This window comes from Phyllostomus hastatus, unplaced genomic scaffold (assembly GCF_019186645.2).
Source record: "Phyllostomus hastatus isolate PE091 unplaced genomic scaffold, TTU_PhHast_1.1 phas_scaffold_60, whole genome shotgun sequence".
NCBI classification, from domain to species: Eukaryota; Metazoa; Chordata; class Mammalia; order Chiroptera; family Phyllostomidae; genus Phyllostomus; species Phyllostomus hastatus.
In genome coordinates, this window is record NW_025334038.1 from 3,182,628 (window position 1) to 3,203,509 (window position 20,882).

The 20,882-nt window shown below is 47.8% G+C and overlaps 1 protein-coding gene across 1 annotated transcript; it reads left to right on the top strand.

The window, feature by feature from the left end:
• Window positions 1-778: 778 nt before the first annotated feature.
• C1QL2 (complement C1q like 2) lies at window positions 779-2,835 on the top strand. The gene is made up of 2 exons (XM_045826116.1): window positions 779-1,475; window positions 2,067-2,835. The coding sequence occupies exons 1-2, from the start codon at window positions 792-794 to the stop codon at window positions 2,244-2,246; spliced, it is 864 nt and encodes a 287-aa protein (XP_045682072.1). The 5' UTR covers window positions 779-791; the 3' UTR covers window positions 2,247-2,835.
• The last annotated feature ends 18,047 nt before the right edge of the window (window positions 2,836-20,882 follow it).

Here is a 20,882-nt window from a genome sequence, read left to right on the forward strand (position 1 = left end):
GTGTGTGGTTGGTGGGAGGCGCGTGAGAGTGGCCTGCGATGGGTGTGTCTGAAGCGCTGGGCTCCCGGCTGTGCCCACTGCGCCCACTTGTGGCTCCCAGGTACCAGCAGAAAGAAATGTGCCTTTCCCATCTCTTCCAGGGACGCCGCCCTAAAGGAGGAGTAAGGAAGCCTGGTGACTTGAGGGCGCCGTCTCCGGTCTCCCGAGTGATGGCTGCGTGCGTTGCCTCGCCGCCTCCGCATCTCAGCCCTGGACTACTTACGTCAGGGTAGCTGGGTACCCACTCTGCGCTGCAGCCAGTGAGCCGCGGGAGAGCAGAGCAGAACTCACCGCAGACACCCGGCGCCCTCGCTGCACAAGGAGCCCCGCGGAGCCCCGCTGCACCCCGCGGAGTCAAGAGTCCGAGTCGCCGAGCCCACCCCTGACGCAGCATCCTCACCCTGTCCCCCCGCCGCCTGCGGCCGGACCGTAGGGCACGGGGCTTGTCCTGTGCATCCCCGCCATGCGCGCTGAGCTTCTCAGCTCTCCGGGACAGCCCTAGCACAGTGAGCACCTGCGCCTGGGCTGGGGCACCACTAGCTGAAGTAGTTGAGCGTCCGGTGTAGGGGATCACCACGTCGGAGGTGCGGCCAGGACCCGCGGAGTCGGCCCCCGAGCGCGGGGAGCTGGGCCGCCCGCGCCGCCCAACCATTACCTCCCCGGGCGGCAAGGCGGAGCTGGTGGCGGTCGCTTCCCGGCAGTGGCAGCGTCGGCGGCGTGCCTGCCTGGCGGCCGTCGGCGTGCTCCTGGCCATGGCACTGGGGCTGCTCATCGCGGTGCCACTGCTGCTGCAGGCGACAACCCCCGGAGCAGCACACTACGAGATGATGGGCACCTGCCGCATGATCTGCGATCCATACAGCGCTGCACCGGGCGGGGGCCCTGCGGGCGCCAAGGCGTCGCCACCTGGACCCAGCACTGCTGCCCTAGAAGTCATGCAAGACCTGAGCGCCAACCCTCCACCCCCTTTCATTCAGGGACCCAAAGGCGACCCCGGGCGACCTGGCAAGCCCGGGCCGCGGGGGCCCCCTGGAGAGCCGGGCCCGCCTGGTCCCAGGGGTCCTCCAGGGGAGAAGGGCGACTCGGGGCGGCCCGGGCTGCCAGGGCTGCAGCTTACAGCTGGAGCTTCAGGAGGTGACGGGGTGGTGGGTGGCGGAACCCGGGGCGGCGATGATTCTGAGGGCGAAGTGACCGGCGCTCTCAGCGCTGCCTTCAGTGGTCCAAAGATAGCCTTCTACGTGGGTCTCAAGAGCCCTCACGAAGGCTACGAGGTGTTAAAGTTCGATGACGTGGTTACCAATCTCGGTAATCACTATGACCCAACTACCGGCAAGTTCAGCTGCCAGGTACGCGGCATCTACTTCTTCACCTACCACATCCTAATGCGCGGCGGCGACGGCACCAGCATGTGGGCAGACCTTTGCAAGAACGGGCAGGTCAGTGACCCTCCTTCCCATCCCCACCCCTGTCGTTCCACAAGTCCCTACAGACCCTTGTCCTCACCCGGTGCCCCGAATGGCTTGGGAGCCAACGTCCTCTCTTCTCTCTTGCAAGCGCGAGAGCGAGCCCGAGGAGGGAGCGTGCCTCAGGATCCGGCTTCCCAATGTACCCTGGTCGCGTTTATCCGAATGTAGCTCGGGAGGTTTTGCCCAGAGCGCCCAGAGGCCCGCTACTCAAACTGCTCTCCCTGGCTACTTGCGTAGTTTGCCTGCAGTTCTCTGGGCTCCTAAAGAAGAAACCTTTCTTCTTTAGCTCCTCCTGCGCGCCCAGCTCACCCCTTTGCCCTACAGTCTCCACGCTTCCCTGCTAGGTCGGTGTTCATGAAGCGTGGTCTCTTTCCCGGACTTGCCAGCAGAGAAGAGGGGACCGAGGAGTTAGCTAAGTTGGAGAGAGAAAGTGGAGCCTGGGTGGGAGTGTGGACCCCGGAGCCAAGTACAGAAGGTGGCCAGGGGGCGCGCCAGGTGGGGGCCGGGTAAGAGCCGAGGCAGAAGTGCCCCAACCCAACAGCGCCGGTGGTTTACCCCCAGGTCCGGGCCAGCGCTATCGCGCAGGACGCTGACCAGAACTATGACTACGCCAGTAACAGCGTGGTGCTTCACCTCGATGCTGGGGACGAAGTGTATGTGAAGCTGGATGGCGGGAAGGCGCATGGAGGAAATAACAACAAGTACAGCACGTTCTCCGGCTTTCTTCTCTACCCGGACTAGAGTCGCAGTGAGCGCGAGGTGAGGTGGCTTCAGGCCGCCCCATACTCATAGGGGCGCGCTGTTCCCTAGCAAGGACCACTCTCGCTTCATGACAGTTCTGATACCGTTGGAAAAGACACATTCCTGCTGTCCTCCCTGCCCCGCTCCCGTCCTCAGTGTGTCTGCGACTCACTGCGCTCTGAGCAGTGCTCCTGGTTCATGTCCCCAACCTGGGGAGGGGGAGGGCAACGCCAACGTGGGGAGATGAGCGTGACCTGAACTCCAGAGGCGGTGGACAGTGGCAGGGTGGCCGCAGCACAGTTTGCAAACCTGATTGGACTGGGCAGGCTGGGTGGATTAACTGCCCTCTTCCAGTCCCTCCTCCTGCAAGTGCCCTGAGACCGAGGCCTTCCACTCCTGGCCAGCGGAGGTAGGCCAAAATGAGCATGACCTCCCTGGGGTGTCCTTTGAGACTCTAAATACTTGTGCAAATGTCCCTGTCCATCAGTCAAAACCCCACCGCTGAAGAGTCCCAGCAAAGGGAAAATTCGCTTCTTCACCGTACTCCTGACTCAGACCAACTGCGATGCATTAAATTATGTTTCTAGACTATGGGCTGTGATGTTTTTGTCAGGGTGGCCCCAAAGCCAGACCTCCAGATGTCCACCTTGGCATACAGACCTTACCTGAGTCCCAAATAGCCTCATCTATGCCTGCTTGTCAGCCATTGCCTTGTCCCTGCCACCTGAGGTGGGTGAAAAGATGTGGGGTGATGGAGCAGCAGCGTCCAACCCTTCCCGGAGCATTTCTCCCCTGAACCAGAGAAGTCCAGAGGAGGTGGGGGAGAGAAAATTAGATGTAGACAGGAGAGGAGTGGCTGAATCACCAAGTTCTCAGTCTTGCTGGGGGAAGTCAAAGGGCAGGGGTTTGTGGAGAAGGAAGAGGTAGAGGATGCAGAGTGGAGGCAGGAATGAGCCAGTTGTCAGCAGCTCATCTCTGAGATGTTTGTCCCTTAAAGGAAGTGCAGAAGTCCAATCAGGAACAAACCCACTCAGGCACACACTATACTCAGTACCTGTCCATTTGCTCATACCACCAGCCAGGGCCACAGCTCTCAAAAGAGCTGGTAAACGGAGGCAATCTGAGAATCATCCAACTCTCTGAATTCACCCAGGACTGTGTCAGAAGAGATGGGTACAATCCCTTTGTCAGGGACACCCTTTTCTGGGGTCTTCCCTACCCAAGTGCATGGTGCTGTGGGCACCTGCTCTGAGCCCGAATGTGTGTGGTCTCCTCTGTCCGCATTCCACCCACACAAGGGAGGAAAACACTGCACCTGGTTTTGATTTACTTTTTTTTGTTTTTAGATCATTAAATTCCAATACACAATAAATTATCTATAAAATAACCAGTTAACCACCTGTTAGTACTGAGTTCATTTTGACCAGTTATTTGAAGAAATGTGTGTACACAGGTGTAACCCCACAGTGTGTACCTGTGTAAAGCTGGAGGCATACACACACACACACACACACACACACACACCCATATGGATATACTGTTGTGGTTGTCATCACTAATCTATGTTACACATGCACACACACTTATGCATTCATAGGTCCATGTGTGTGACAATGTTATTGGTTGTATGTCAGCCCCCAAATCACGGTGTGATTGACTTTAGTTCCTGGAGGATATGAAAGCTGTAATTCCCATTTAAAAGACAATTATATCCCTTGTTTCACATCCTGTCACTGTTGCTATTCTTCTTTATGCTCTTATTTTATTTGAATAATGTTTCATTGTCATTCACTTGAGCATTAGCAATGATTGCAGTTGTTTTGAGTCCAGGGATAAGGGGCTTAAAAACAGCAAGGTGGAAAACACACACACACACACACACATACACACATGTATATGTATCTGATATGTATGTATACACACACACACTCACAAAAAACACCATTTCCCCAGTTATAGACCAAACCTGAACCCCAATTCCTCAGCCACACTTTACCCCTGCTGATTGTGGAGCCCAAACCCAGCTGAGCCCAGGAACTGGGGAGGGCAGAGTTGGGCCCCATCGGCAGTTGCATACATATCAATTTCTGATGTCTTGTCGATTGTATCATCCAGAAATGCGATTAAAACCAAATGTCTGAGACGCAAATGAAGTCTAATTGCTATGGATCTGCAATCCCCAGTGGGCTTCTAATTCTTTTTGACTTATTCTTTTACTTCCTCCAATGAGATGGAGCTTACACACAAAGCCCTTGGTTTAAATTTCAAAAATTAAAATTGACATGCAGCAGTGGCTTTCCTGGGAGCAGGAGGAATTTCTAAGGAGGTGCCAGCACCCAGATTTATCCTCTGCATTAAGAAGCAATTTGTACTTCCAACAAAATCCCCATTGCTCCCCTTTGGCGGAAGGGCAGTAGAAACGCCTTGCCTGGGTCTGGCTGTTCATAATACTTAGACAAATTTGAATCTGAGATCCCTCCATCTGTATTCCCTGGTGCAAACAGGCTTCTTGCAATTCTAATGTTGGGCTGCCGGGAGGTGCTGCCAGAGGTGTCAGCTGCTAAGAGGATGATAGATTGATGAGGCAGCCAGCAGGAGGCAGGGCCAGCTCAGGAGCAACCTCTTTCTGTGTGCATACTCTCCATGTCCCAGAGAGGACCCTGGTGGTCCACTGAGGTCCATGATCCCATGATCTTTCTGCAGGACTCCCTGAGAAGGAAGCAGGGAGGGAGGGGGAGACTAGGCTTCCCACCCCTACCAACTCTGTTTGCCATCAAACTTGGGGTGCATGTGGAATGCAAGAAACCCTTTGTCCCAAACACTTATTCTTGCTTCTAGTTGAGTAGAGAGTTATCATTCATCATATTTATAAAGAATTGTTTAAATTTCCTAAATGCTTTTAGGTCTATTTCTAACTGTGGTCTTAGGTTGCAATTGTCATGCTGGCATCTCTCAGAAGTAGGAGAGTATTATTCTGTCCAAGTGGAAGGTGGGGAAACAAGGGCCCAGAGAGGGCCAGTGACTGGCCCATGTTTACAAAGCTTATAAGAAACTGAGCTAGGACTTGAACCCAGACCTCCTGGCCAAGCGTCTGCCTGACTGCACAGATATACATATCCACCTTCCAGAGTTCCCAAGCCTTTGAGAGGAGAGCAGATGGGTCAGGCTCACTTCCCATCCCTTCTTCTCTGCAGGGAGTTGCAAGACCCTCTGCAGTGTTAGGTGAAAAGAACCAGCTCTGATTCTTTGGCCCTGGACTCTCTCAGACAGCACCCACTTTTGAGGAATTTGGCTGAATATCCTGGCCTAGGGGTCAGAGTTGATGGTCCAGCAGGACCCTTAGGTCACAAACTCCAAATGCTTCATCTGGACCTGTCTCCAACAGTAAGCCCCTATTCTTAGGGCCCACTGACCCTTTCTTCTGTAACAGCTCTCCCTTCTCCCTTTTGGGGTGGGGAGGGGACATCTTGCAGATGCAGAGAGTTTAGCTGAAGTGAGCATGGTGGTCCCTAATTGGCAAGGGGGCTCCTTCTTAATTCCCAGGGTCTGTTTCTATGTGACTCATTTTTTTCAGGACTGCTTGAGTACATGAGATACTCACCTGGCCCTGGAAATTCAGGTAGATATTATGGTTTCTGCTAAATTTTCCTCTAATCTGTGTGAGCAGATGGTTCTCTTGGGCACCAAAGACAAGACATCAGGCATCCCTCTTCATTGAGCCATGATCCCACCACGGAGGGACCACATAGTGTATTATAAAGACCAGTTGCTCCAAGCTTCACCGATTCTATTGAGCAAACGCTTTGGAACACTCACACCCAATATGTGTTTCTGATTGATGAATAACTTATGTATCCTGTCAATCTATACCTTTAAAAAACTCTATCTTTTTTGTATTTATATTCAACAGAGGACTTGTACATTCAAGTCAGTATCTATATTGCAGCTGGCTAACCAAGTCTGGAGAAGGTCTCCTCTCATTGAAACAAAAAGAAACAAGAGTTAATTTATGTGTTTCCCTTCAACTCGCCATTTTTCCAGAATCTTAGATGAGAAAATTTGTCCTTTGGTGAGTCATAGGTAAGGCTGTGCACTTTAAATCTTGGAGTACAGAGTTTCAATTCATATTTTAAGTATTAGTAATGCTTGCCTTTCTCTTTTTTTAGATTTAAAATAAATAAAATTAAGGTTTCAATATTTCCTTCTTACACTTGATTTTGAAGCTCTGATGCTGGCATTGGAACCCTTATAGAATCGGGATGGGCTGGGGGGCAGGACAGGGCCCCTCTGAGTACTGGGGAGGATGAACCTGGCAGGTGAAAGTGGAGAATTTTGGAGGAATGTTTTGGTCTCCTGTTACTGTCATATTCTAATGAATGAGAGCACTTCCCAAAGGAGCATGCATCATAGCAGCCGTTGCAAAAAGTTATATGAGCAGGAGTTTAAAAGAATTTTTATTATCATAATTTCAACATAATCAAAAGTAAAAAGAAGAGCATAGTGAGCCCCCATATGCCTGCCACTTTCTGCATCACAGTCAATCAGGCAGAACTACAGTTCGTGTTTATTCAGACTTTATGATGTGCCAGGAATTGGTATGAGGGCACAGCTGCTTCCTCACGACACCCCTGAGAAGTAAGTATTGCTTTAATCCTACCTTACAGATGAGGAAACTTGAGGCTCAGAGAGGTGAAATGACTTGCTCAAGGTAAGGACCAAGGTTTGTCTGACCCCAGAGCCCAGACTCTTTTGGGAATATGGCCAGGACAGGGAAGTGAGTCCTTACAAATGAATCACAGTATGGGCTCATGGGTACGACAAGCCTCCCCTCTGAGTCAAGCACTATGAAGGTGAATCCAGGGCCAAGGCTGTTCTGTAGAGGCCACCTAAGTGTCCGCTCCCTTGGGTACTGTATTTGGGTTCTTTCTAGGACTTCTCCCTCTCCATTTTCTTGTTGTTCCCTCTACTTGGTCCTCTCCTCTAGGTCAGCTCCTACCCCTCAGCTGGCTCATCACTTGTAGTAGCCCCCAGCCCTCACTCTGGTACCCCACAGTTTCCTCTTCTGTTCTCTGAAGGTCCGTGAACCCTGATCTTTCCTCCCATGGTGCCTGTCACACTGCTGTAATCACAGGTTTGGTTGTCTGTTCCTATGGATTGCAGACTTCACAAGGGCAGACCCAGCATCTGTGTGGGTCACCACTGAATGCCCCACCCCCTGAAACTAGAATGGTGCCTTGTACACTGTAAATGCTCAATAAATATTTATGAAAAGGATGGGTGGGGAATACTGGGGATCCAAACAGGATAGATCTTAGAAAGTTTTCCACCTGGGTGTCTGACTTGATAGTGGGATCAGGGGAGCTCTAAGCAAGATGAATACTGCTCTTAACCAATGGGCCACCACCCCCTCCACCCGGGTCCTGAATTTGTAAGGTTTAGGTGAGGGGGAAGACAGTGTGCAAAAAAGCATATATTTCAACCGTTAAGGCCCTTGTTACACCTCCCACATGGACAGAACCTTTTGGTTGACATGAGTTTATGACCACTGCCAACCTTGGCTGATGCAGGGCTGCTTTGGGCCCCTCCCCAAGTCATCCAGGATGTCGCTTAGTCTTCTGGGGCTGTTTGGCAGCAGCCTCACTTCCAGTGGCATCTCTCAGTTTGGCACTTTTGCTGTTGAGATTTTTTTATTTTCCTCAAATAAATAATATCTTTTGAAAAACTGTTGATGTGATATGCATTTACAAAAATGTAATAAAGTTATATAGAAATATAAGAGAGAAAGTAAAAATTCCCTCCCTCCTTATGCAATCTCTTTCCCCAGAAATAATAAAGAACATAACACTCTAAACACTGTCCTCTACTGGCTGTTTCCTGGAATGATCCTCTTGAACAAGTCTCTTTTGACGGAGGTATACACCACTGTATCAGTGACCATGATTTCAGTGGGTTAAATGACCTGGGAGCTGTTCCTGATGTTCCTGCTCTAGCAGAGGTACAGCTGTCTGTAAACATCATTGCTCTTGCACTTAGATATAGGCCATCCATTTCTGCCCTCATGTGGGAAAACCCCACCTTACTTTCAAAGCAATATAAATGGTGTCTTTATCCAATTTACAGGTACTCAAGTGCTCCCCTTCCTTTGGTACACATTGTCTACCTCTTGGTGTATTATCTACATCAGCAGCCCCTGAATTGGGACTGAGTGAATTAAGGAAAGAGATCAACTCAGCCAGACCAGTTTTGCTTCTGGTGGCACAGGGAGTAGGAAGGGACTCCTGGATATATTTGTGTGTGTGTGTGTAAGGGGGGTATTTTGTGCTCCAGTTAGGTTGGGCCTTGCTGCTGCCTGTGTTTTGCTTCCAGATTTTCAAACCCTGTGAAAAATGCACTATATCCAAGATAGTGTGAAAGTTCATGGAGGCAGGGCCACTGGAGTTTGGGGTCCAATGGTGGTGGGGAATTTCCTAGAGAAAACACCATTCTTGATTTTGACTCTTGGGCAACGGACTGGCAGAGTTGTGCTTTTTAATGGTGTGTGTCTTCTTCTCCACAAGGCTTTTGTGGGAATTAGTAAATGAATCCTCTTTCCTCAGGTGGAAGCAGCATTTCACAGGGTCACAGTTTCCTGAGTGCAAAGGAGGCAGGAATCTGACTTCCATTCATTACTTCGTTGTCCCCAGGCCTGAGGTTTGGAAAATGGTCCCCTTCTCTCTTGTCCTCCATTCCAGTCCTGGCTGTGGGGCTGGGTGCTGCTTCCTCTCCCCAGGCGTTGCACCTGGGAATGGGGAGAAAGCTAGGGAAAGGCAGGATGCTCTGCTCTGATGCCCAGGGACTCCTGGCCAGCTGCAGAGATTGACGCAGGCACAGGGAAGCAAGGCCACTTTGGGTATCTGATGTGTGCCCTGCAGCTAGACTGCCCAGCCCATTAAAAGCAACCAGGTTACAATGCACAGTGGAAAGAGAAAAAAAAGGAGAAAAAAGGTGGTTTTAACCTTTTTCCATTTTTATTAAGCTGAGCTTTTTATCTGTTATCTTGCTTAATTTCTTCAATGAAGGAAATTGAGTCTCAGCTAGTTAAATGGCTCAAAAGTTATGGCAATCTGTGAGGGCTGAAACTAAGGCACAGAGAGGGCTAGTGATTTGCCCAAGATCATATGGCAAAAAAGTTTCCCAGTCTGAGGCCAGGTCTGTCTGATTTGAAGGTCTTGTCTCTTGTAATCCAATTCCCTGTTTCTCACACTGGACTGCTGGGTATTTGAGGCTTGTCACATAACCTCTCTAAGCTATGATTTCTTCTTCTAAAGCACCACCTATTCCTTAAATGGGTGAATGAATGAGCTAATGGAGGTCACTATGTTAATGAAGTGCTCAATAAAAGTGGTGATATCAGCATTCAAATATTTATTTCAAAAATGTCACTTTTTCTTCCATACCAGTTGGCAAGTTTTTTACACTACTGACATTCAGTGGAATCCAATAATGGCTTTTGAACTTGGATTTAGGCTCACTTTTACCCTAAACTGGCTTTGCAATACTTTGACAGATATTTAACTTGCTCAGCCTTACTTTTCCCAACTGTGAAATTGGGCCAGTGTTCCTACCACCTGGGGAAGATTTTAATGAGATATCACAACACAGTATGAGGCACAGAGTCAGTGCTTGAGGCCCAGGGATGGTAAGTGTTGTTGTTGAAATCATTCTTAGGGAGTATGCTGTTCTCTCCAGAACATTTCAAGAAACATAAAACCTAGGCCATTTGGAATGAAAAGGGGCAGGATTTCAGTGTCAATAGCTGGCATTTATGAGCACACCAGTGGTTTAGGAGCCACCATGGACATTTCCCAAATGTGTCTACAATCCTTTCAATAAGTCTGTGAGGTAAGAATAATTGCACCCATTTCACAGATAAGGAAGTCAGAAGACATTATCAACAATTGTGTGTCAAAGCCATTTCAACCTGGTGCCTTTACCACCACTCAGACCTTGGTATCCTGGAGAGGAGAGCCCCATGGGAAGCATTGCTGAGCTGGTTCCCATATGCTGGTATGTGTTCAATGATCTGGTGCAGATCCTGGCTAGATCCTTTGTTGACTCCCAGGCTAATAAGCCCCTGCATAATTGGGCCTGGAGCCGTAACTAAGTCTCACAGTTCTGCTACATGAATATGCAAACTCCCATTGACTCCCAGCTCTATCACCACTGATTTCAAATTGACAGGCACATTCTGGTGGCTCAGGGCCTGTCGCCATGCATAGTAAGATCACCCGCTAATCCCTGTTGAACTGCTATGGCTGGGTGAGAGGGTATATTGAGGGCATGCAGTCCAGGCCACAGCCTCTTTCAAGGCTTGCCCTGCTTCTGTGAGATCAATATGATTTTGCAAGTCTTTGGAAAGTGGCCTTCTTTTTTTCCCCAGCTGCGGGATGCACATGGAAGCTCAGACCCTGCCCACAGACAGAGTGTGATGGCAGAAATCTGCTGGCCTTCAGACATGTGGGAAAGCCAGCTTTACCACATGTTCCACTCAAAATCTGCTTAATGGGTGTTCACTGTGCCCCTAGCACTGTGGTAGGATACCCGGTTGCTACCCTTGTTCACTCTGGTTGGTGACAGAAATAATAATGATCAATAAGAGATAATACTCCTTTGAGTACCTACTGGGAGGCACACATGACTCGTGTGACCTCATGTGAAACTCTCTGTGGCCTTGCAATGCAGGCATTATTCTTTCCATCTAATAGCCAAGGAACTGGGACTTGAGAAGTTAACTGACCTGTGCTACAGCCCTGTAGCTAAGAAATGGTGAGGCCTGAGTTCAAGTCCAGATCTGTCTGGCCACAATGCACAACAGAGATGCTGAGGTGTGTGGTGAGACTGCACATGAGGAGGGGTTGCTCAGATGGCTCCTCTAGGCATGGGGGATCTCCATCTGGAAGCTGGAAGGCCAGGAATGGTTAGAGTAATCAGGAGGAATGTCATATGAATTATAGTCATCATCCTTTAAGAAAATAAATTAAAAAATTTTAAAACTTTTCTTTTTTTAAGATTTATTTACTCATTTTATTTTTAGACAGAAGGGAAGGGAGGGGGAGAGAGAAGGAGAGAAACATCAATGTGCAGTTGCCTCTCATGCACCCCCTACTGGGGACCTGGCCTGCAACCCAGGCATGTGCCCTGACTGGGAATTGAACTGGTGACCCTGTGGTTCACAGGCCAATATTCAGTCCACTGAGCCACACCAGCCAGGACTAGTCATCATTCTTAATGGGCTTGCAATGAGGCTGAGCAGAAAAGACACATACACGGAAAATATACTCGTTATTTATTAATTCTTCAAAAATTTATTGAGTGCCTACTCCATCTACATTGAGCTCTGTGCTGGGCTCCAGAGTATAAAATGTCCTGAGAGGCATCCCAGCCTTGCAGGAACTGTCAGTGGAGGAGAAGAGGCAAAGCAAGGCCCAGTCCAGGAAAGTGTCACCTGGAGCAGGGAGGAGACAGCAGCAAGACGGGAGTCAATGAGCCCAGAGTACCATTCTAGTGGGAAAGGACCAGGATGGACAAAGGCACGGAAGTGGGGCTTGCCTCTGGAAGGGGTCTCCTGGAGCTTCTCCTTGCTTGAGTGTGTATGTGTGTGTAGGTTTATTGTGGCTAGGGTGCTTGTATGTGGGTGTATTTGAGTGCTTGTTCATATTGGGGGGTGGTGATAAGATTGATTGCAATGGTGCTACCTGGCCCAGAATCCCCCATTACTTGGACCCTTCTTTCCCACACTGGAAAGATGGAAGAATTTTATGCCATTGGGTCATTGCACTTGCCCTCAAAGCACATAATAAATATTGTGGCTGACTTGCTTTAATATGTGTTTGTAGTTTGTATTGGGGTGGGTTAGAGAGGGGGCGTGCAGGGCTGAGGGCTGGATGATTGGGGAGTGAGGGGCTGGGGACAAAGAATATCTCAGAGCAGGTATTGAAGTTGCCTAAAGGACAGAAAGTGAGATGTTCTAGAAACACAGATGCAGATACCTGGACAGGTAGCAGCAGCAACTTAACATTTTTATAGACTTGATTTGATGGATATTTTCTAAGGCACATTGGCAGCTATTTTTCTCTCATTTGTAGTGATGCTTCAGCTCCCACACTCACCAGCATGGTGAGATTACAGAGAGCTCCTTCCCATTTGATTTCTGTAATGACACTGGTCGCTGGGTAGGTTGACTATGACATCTCCGTTCATCCAGTGACTGGCATCAGAGCACAAGAGGCTCCCCACTTATAAAGCTGAAATTGTGAGGCAAAACTCAAGATCTCTCCTACCTGTATGTGAGGTTGCTAGGGATCTGGCTTCTCCTTGGGATGCAACCCAAAGTGCTTCTGGCACCTCTGCAGGATCATGAGAGTTTGGGCCACAGCATGCCTTTTACCTTGAATTTGGATATGTCATATGCCACATGTGAGATCTGTCTGAGTCCTTGTTTGGCCCCTGGCCACAGGCTGTACCCTCTGCTTAGCTGGCCACCCTTGCTGAGGGGTGTGTGGAGGGTACTGCATGTGCATTCCCCTTTCTGGAGGGGAACTTCATAAGTCCTACACTATGTAGCCATGTTGGTAGGTCTGGCTGCAGAAGGAGAAACTTAAGCCTATGTCTACTCTATTTCTGCTGCTGAGTAACTATTGGAGGGGAGGGCTTCCTGTGGAAATAAAGAAGGATGCTCTCAGCCTGGTGCATAGGAAGAAGCACTGTCACAGCTGAGCTCTAGGATCTGAGGGTTGTGAGAGTTTGTCTCTAAGATGCGCATTTTGGGGAACTGGCTAACTAGTCCTCAATGCCCACTGCCAGCTGTGGGCATATTGCTGTATTAATGAGGTTGCTGAGTTAGAGACTCTGCAGCCCCAGCCCTCAAACAAAAGGTAATTGTTCCTACTGTGTGAGCTGATATCACTCTATGAGTGTTCGCCGGCAGCTGCTGGGGTCCAGGGATCCAGATGCCCAGATGACCAGGCAGAGTTTTCCTAATTTATTCTCCATCATTCCCATTCCAGGCATATAGGCAAAGGAAGTCCAAGCATTTTCAAATGGCAGTCCCCTTGGCTCCTTGCTTGGTAAATTTCCTGTGTCAACCAGTGTTTATAGAATAACCCCCAAGTTCCAAAGCCAGGGGACTGGTGAATCTTGCTCCGGCCCCACCTCCTCCAGCTCACCTCTTTCCCTCCACCTTGCTCCCCAGCCAAATGGCGTTTATTGTTCCCTAACATGGAGGCTCTTTTTGCTTCTATGCAAGACTGGGTCCCAATTGAGGAGAAAATTTGAGAAGATGCCAAAAGAGACTCAGTAATCAAGATAAGTAATTTTAATGCAATATCAAAAACATAAAAATCAGTGCCACCCTGCTCTGGTTAGGTGGCTTAGTTGGCTGAACTCATTGCATACACTGAAAGTTTGCAGGTTTGATCCCTGGACAGGACACATACAGGAGGCAACTGATCTGTTTCTCTCTCTCCCTTCCTTTTTCTCTAAAGTCAATAAGCATACCCTTGGGTGAGGATTAAAAAAATCAACTCAATCCATAAGAAACAAAATATCAAACGTTTAAATAAAGATGCCATCAGTTCAGGAAAACGAATGTATCATTTTTCTTGAGGGTGGATTCCTGATTCCTATTTGATCCCAGACTAGCACTAGATTGTAGGAGGGGAAAGAAAGAAGAGGAAAGAGGGAGTGCTAAGAGTTCAGAAATGGGATGCCTGACTGTATTAATCTTTACCTCCTGCTACTAATCATCCATTGTTTATTGAGCACTTATTCAGTGCTAGGTACCACTTTGTATACTTTTTATTTATGATATCATTTTTTCCCCTGCAGAGTCAGGTGTGATTCCACTCATTTCATGGACTTGGAAACTGAGGAATAGATCAGGCAGCTTGTCCGAAGTCACACAGCTGGAAAGGGTGGAACTGGAACTGGCATCCAGGTCTGACTTCGAAGCCTGTCCTCTTCCAAGATATCATACAGCATATCTCCTCTGAGGGATAATTTCATTCTTATTTTTCTCCCTGTTCTAACAATGAAGATGATTATATTAATAGATAAACTTTACCAGACCCTTGCTATGTGTCAGGTACTCTTCTAAGTGCTTTAAACATGTTACCTCATTTAATCCTCCCAACCAGCAAAGAATGGCATAGGAATTATACCCATTTTATATATGAGGAAATTGAGGCACAGAAAAGTCAAGCGGGTTGACCAAGGTCCTAGAGACAGTAAGTGGCAAAACCACCACAGGCTGGTACCAGAGCCTGATCCTTCCTGCTGAGTAAGGTGCTGATCAGGATCAGGATTGTCCCTGCCCACGTGCTGGGGTGGGGAAGACATGGGTAATGCCACCAACCCTGGTCCGGAGCTTCACAGAGTCTCCTACAGGCACCCAGGCTGGTGCCTTTCCCACCCACTCACACAGAGGCCCCTTCTTCTGTCGCTGCCACGCCGAGTAAAAGCCCTCATCTTCATGGAAACCTGCCAGGGGGACAATGAAGGCATTCAGGGGCTGTTATTTATTTATTTCTCAATAAAGAAACTTCATGAATAGATGGATATTTATTCACCTAATTCACTTTTGCAAATGCAGTGTCCTTCAAAGGATGATTTGTTTGCTGAGTGAGGCTGAGGCAGGAGGTTAAAAATAGCTCCTGGCAGTACCGTATTTCTCAGTAAATCACTGTTGATAATTTAATAATAAAATTAGTCTTACATCAGGTACCAGATAACGCTCCTCTGACATGCAAATTTAATTCAGCTTCCTACTCAACTTGGGCCATTTGTGAAGCTACAAATTCAGCAGCCTCAGTTTTGGGGACACTAAATTTAGAGCTTTTCTTTCCTGGGTCAATAGGAGTGCCTCTAAAATGCCTCTTGCACTAATGTGATAATTTGTAATATTCACTAAGTTCAGAAAGTAGATTCCTGGTCTTCTTTTCACTTCAGAACTGTCATGTTCAGCAGGATGGAAGAGACAGCCTTTGCACACCTGCCCAATTTGGTGAGATCACTCTAAATTACTTTGAGTTCCGGGGCGCAGGAGCTGCCTCCCACAAGGTGATTTCATTTCCTCTCAGTAAGAGTTTCATGGCTACCTACTATGTGCTAGGTCCTCTAGTAGGTGGTGGTGTGGCAGAGATGACCTAGGAGTTCATACATGGTCTGGTAGAGGCATAGACATATCATAGGGCATCATGGTATAAGGGCAATGAGAGAAGCATGTACAAGATCTAGGACAGCACAACAGAGGGAAGGGCTAATGTCACCTGTGAAGGAAAGAACACATGATCCAGGAAGTCTTGCCTTCAAAAGAGACACCTATACTGGGTTTTGCAGGAGGAATAGGAGTTTTCTGGACAGCTGGGTAGGAGTTGGCAGCACGGGAGAGCACATTCCAGGCAAAGCACATGGCATATACAAAGGTGTGGATGCATAAGGCTGGTACTGTCTAGAAAAATTAAAATTAGGTTTTTTTTTTATAGCCACATACTAGCAAGAGGGAGGCCAAGGAGTTCATTGAGGGGCCATATGGCCTGTGTAACATGAAAGGAAGCGGAGGTGTTCTTCTGAAGGCATGGGGAGCCAGGGAAGTGTTGTAAGCTGGGGGGATGTCAGGTCAGGTGTCCATGCTGAAAGATCTTCCAGGCCACAGTGTGAAGGGAGAGTGGAGGGAGAAAGGCAAGATGATTTCATTCTCCTTTAAAGAGTGAGCACCCCATTTTCTATAGGGTGAGTGGGTACTCTGTGAATGATGCAGGACATGAGCTGAGGAACACATAGGAAGTAGAAAATACAGAGGGTGAGAAAAGAAAGCACTGCCCAGGAAGAGCTGACCAGGAGTGAGAGCTTCTGTCCCGAGTCCTCTGGGGGAACCTGGGTGAGGTATTCAATAAGCTCCTCTGTTTGTATGACACGTGCCACTTACAAACCATTTCCACATTGATCATGTAATTTGATCCAGACTATAATCCTTTGAGATTGGCAGGGCAATCACTGTGACTCCCATTTTACAGATGGGGAAACTGAGGCTCAGAGAGGTAAAATGACCTCCCCAAGGTCACTCAGCTAGAAAATGATAGAACTTGACTCCAGATCAAGTCCTCTTAATTTTTAGTGCAGGCTCTTTCAGGTATCATTCTCAGTTTAATGAGTTGGGCACCAATAATGATTTTATATGTGGGGAATGGGAAATAGAGGGTTAAGAGTGACTCACTCAAGGTCATATAGATGATCCAAGGCCTGAATTTAGATTTTGTTCTCCTGAGGCTTCATTTACTTATCCACTCATTCACTCACCCATTGCATTATCACTGCCATCTGGCATCACCCCTCTGTGGCCTCCTGTCCTCATTCATAGTTGCTGGGCATACTGGCCTCCCTGACATCTTGTAGTTAGCCAAGCATTCTCCTGTTCATGGCCTTTGCCCTTGCTGCTTCTCTGCCTGAAATGCTTTTCCCAAAGGTATCAGCACAGCTCTTTCTCTTACTTTATTTAGGTCTCCACTGAAATGTCCCCTTCTCAGAAAGGCCATCTCTGACCTCCCACTTATGCAGCACATCCCTTTGCCCCATTCTCATCTTCACCTTTAGTTTTCTTTACAGCATTTACCCTTACACTGCTATTTCTTTTCTTGTGCAGTATCTGTCTTCCCCACCAGGAATTAAGTTCCAGGAGGGCAGGGACTTTGTTTGCTGGTGCACTTCATTTCCTGTCTTGTTGCATTTGGTAAATGTCTGTTGAGTGCCCCCAGACGCATGGCCCCAGTAACATGGCCTTGTCCTTGGATTCAGGATGATCTCTCTCTACAGGACACAGTGTACTGGGGACATAGGCTCTTGGGCTTTCACCAACTTGCCACTGTGACAAAGGCCCTATCAATGTATGTGAGAGCTTTACTCAGAGCTGAAAGACAGTGTGGGACTCTGTCCACTGCAGCAGTGGTTGATGGTAGAGGAAGTGAAATGCGTAGAGAACTGAGGCTCTGACAGGTGGTCTTGACCATGGTACACTCAGGTGCACTTTAGAATGAATGTAAAGCATCAACAAATGTAGAGATTGCATCTGAAATGGAAAACATGCAAATTGCATCTAACATGGCCCAGAAGATCAACCTTCGTTCAAGACAGTCTGTGGTACTTGTTCATATCCAGAGCTATGGGTCTCAGTTTACCAAGTAACAAAGTGGTTGGAAACTTCCTGGTTTTACTTATCTCATGAAGCTTGACATTTCTGTCACTCCTTCCAGGGGAAGTCAGCTTGGAATTCACATTCCTTTCTTCTCCCTGCCAAGTGCTCAGCTATGTGCTAAAATGGGAGATGATGGAAATCTCCCCACTTTTCTCCCCCAAGAGTGGGTGGGACCTAGGGCTAAGGCCCCCTTGGCTTCAGAGAGTTAAAGTGAGAGACAAAGGACTTGGCCAGGAGCAGGCAGAGCTGCAGTCCTGGGAGCTGGCTCTAGTAAATGCAGGCATATGACAGTACATTTTATTATATAATAAAAGGGCTTTAAGAAAAATACAAAAATGCTTAGGGGAAAATTAAGAGGGAAAAAAGGAAGATGATGGAATTGATGAAAAACACTCCATCAGTGCCTAAGAAGATCAGTTTCAATGACGTACTCTTCCAGGTATTAGGATGGTGGGGTGGGGCTGGGTTGCAAGCCTCTTCGCTATACATATTCCCCACCCACACCCCACTCTGGAAACCTCTATTCTCAGGTTACTGCCCAGCTCCACTCAGCTGTTGAACTGCCACCTCAATTATACCAAGTTCAAAACAAACTCCTGAACCTCCTCACCCAGAGCTGATGGCCAGCTAGTAGACAAGTAGGGCAATAATTGTGGGTTAAAATACTTACATATTTTATTTGTATATTTTTACATGTTTTATTTAAATACATATTAAAAGCTTTAATATTGATTAATAAACAGCCATTGCCCTGAGGCACCCCAGCTGGCCTGATCTCTCCTCTGGGACCCTTGGACCTCCCCATGTGACAGCTACTGAAGGGTCAACCACTGGTCCAGTTAGAGTCTTTGAGAAAGTCTCTTCTGACTGGTCAGTGTCAATGCCAGTGGGTTTTTAAATATCTTGACTATCCCCCCTACTCCAAGCTTCTCTCTCACACCCACCCACTCTTCCTCTCCAGTGCATGTGAATGGCATGCCATCAACACAGGTGTGCAAGGAAACATCTGGTGGGGCGGTCACGGACATACCCCCACCCCATCACACACCCACACACACAAGGCAGACCCAGGGTCTTGCATTAGCTCTGAGACTCCCTGAGCTCAGGCACTGTGCCTGCCTGTTCACTGCTGAATCCCCAGCCTGGGGTCTGGCACTCAGTTGGTACTTGATAGATGCACTGTGGTTGGTTGAATAATGCACCAAAGATATCCACAACCTAGTCTCTGGGAATCCAGAACCTGTGAAAGTTGCTTTATATGGGAAAAAGAATTTTGCAGATGAGATTAAATTAAGGACTTTGAGAGGGGGGAGATTATCCTGGATGATCCAGGTGGGTCTAATGTAATCTCAAAGGTCCTTAAAAGAGTGAGGCAGAGGGAGTTTTGAGACAGAAGAGGAAAAGGCCATGTGATCACAGAGGCAGAGATGAGAGTGATGCAGCTGCAAGTCAAGGAACACCGGCAGCTTCCAGCAGCTGGAAGAGGCCAGGAACAGATACTCCCCTGAACCATCCAAAGAAAGGAATCAATCCCGCTGACACCTTGATTTTAACCCCTGGTCCCAGCCCCAGCAAGACTCAATTCAGATGTCTCGTCCTCAGAACTGTAACAGAATGAGTTTTGGTTATTAAAAGCCACCGATTTTGTGGTAATTTGTTACAGCAGCCATAGGAAACTAGTACTCACACCCAACTCATCTTAACCATCTGGTAAGTCCAGGTGGGTCATGACACTGTGGCTAAAAAAACTGTTCAGGACTGTGACCCATGATCTTTCACAAATACAAAACCACTCATGTCCTCTCACTCCCTCTCTGTCCTGTAAACTTCATCCTGGCTCCCTTTTACCTGAGTTGCCTGAGGCCTTGAGCCAGCACCAGATCCTTGTGACTGCCCATGCTGGTCCCTGGGGTCCTTTTCTCCCAGTTCCCCACACACCCCACATGCTACTCAGCCAAACCACTGACATTACATTTTCTCCAGTTTCATTCTACATACTCTAACTCCTTAGTGCCTTAGTCCTAAACCAGTCACTATTGCCAGGGAATTACCTTCCCCTTGTTCTTAAAGCCAGACCAGGAGTTCTTCCCCTGCTAGCCCTGTGGCTTGGTTCCTGCCTCCATAGTCCATAGTGTTGTACCAGTTGCAGTGCTGACTGAACTGAGACATTGTGCATGTCCTTCACCACCTGGGAAGGGTGACCCCATGATGAACCTATAACTTCCTCCACCCCTCCCCTCCTGCCTACCTCCAGTCATAGGCTGGGCTCATACCCAGCTGGCCACAGCTGGGGCTTGTGACTTACATTCAATGAAACATGGCTCAGTGACTTCCATCCATCTGGCAGAACAGGTGTGGACACCTGTGGCTTGTCTGAGCCTGCTGCAGGTCCACCATGGGGAAGAAAGAGGCCTGAACTCCTCAACTCTGCTCCTGGTAGCTTCTAGGTATTTACTTGCATATTTTAGTTACAAATTAGATAAAACATATTTTCAACCTGCTGTTTTTTCCTATAATCCTATGGGGATTTTTTTCTTAGTATCTGACATTTTCTAGATAATATGTATGAAGGGGGACCCCAATCCCATAGAATTTATTCATAAAAATTTGTGTATCAAGGAACAACTATAAAGGACACCTGGACAAAACCAAGAGGGTGGTGAAAGCAAGGGAAGGAGGTGAGTTTGGCTTGGTGGGGGTTAGTGGTGGGGGTGAATGCAGACAAATGTAATTGAACAATGATTAAATCATTTAAAAAATAAAAATAAATAAATGCTTGAAATTGCAGAACTTGAAAAAATTGTGTGTTCACTGTTACATGTTTCAACTTCAGTCACCTTCAAAGTACTCTCCATTTGATGCAATAGACCTACTGAGACATTTTCCCCACTGCTCAAAACAATTTTTGAACTCATCAATTTTGATGCCTTTTTGTGCTTCTGCTGATTTTTTTCACCTCCTCTTCCACATCTGCAAAACATTTCCCTCTGAGGACTTTTTTTCATCCAGGTACACACAAAAAAGTTGGTGGGGTGAGATCAGGTAAATAGGGAGGGTCGTTTTTGGTCAAAAACTGCTGAACACTCCAAGTGGTGTGGGCAGGTGAGCTCATAAATCACCCATCATGAAATGGGCAAATGTATTGAAAGAGTCTTCAAAAAAATTTTCACTGAAGCCTCTCACAGTCTTTCACAATACCACCAAATGGTACATTGGTACAGATGGGTTCCTGGAACACTCACTGCGTGGGGAAGCCTGTACTACAGGAGGTTGGCCCTCTAGAAGATAATGCTTTTTTTCTAGGGGTCTCCCCTTGTATAAGTAAATAAGGGGCAAAGATGTCCTTTATTTTCCTATACTAAAAATAGGTTTTGTGATTTTTTTCTGGCTCATTAAAGTTCTACATGTTC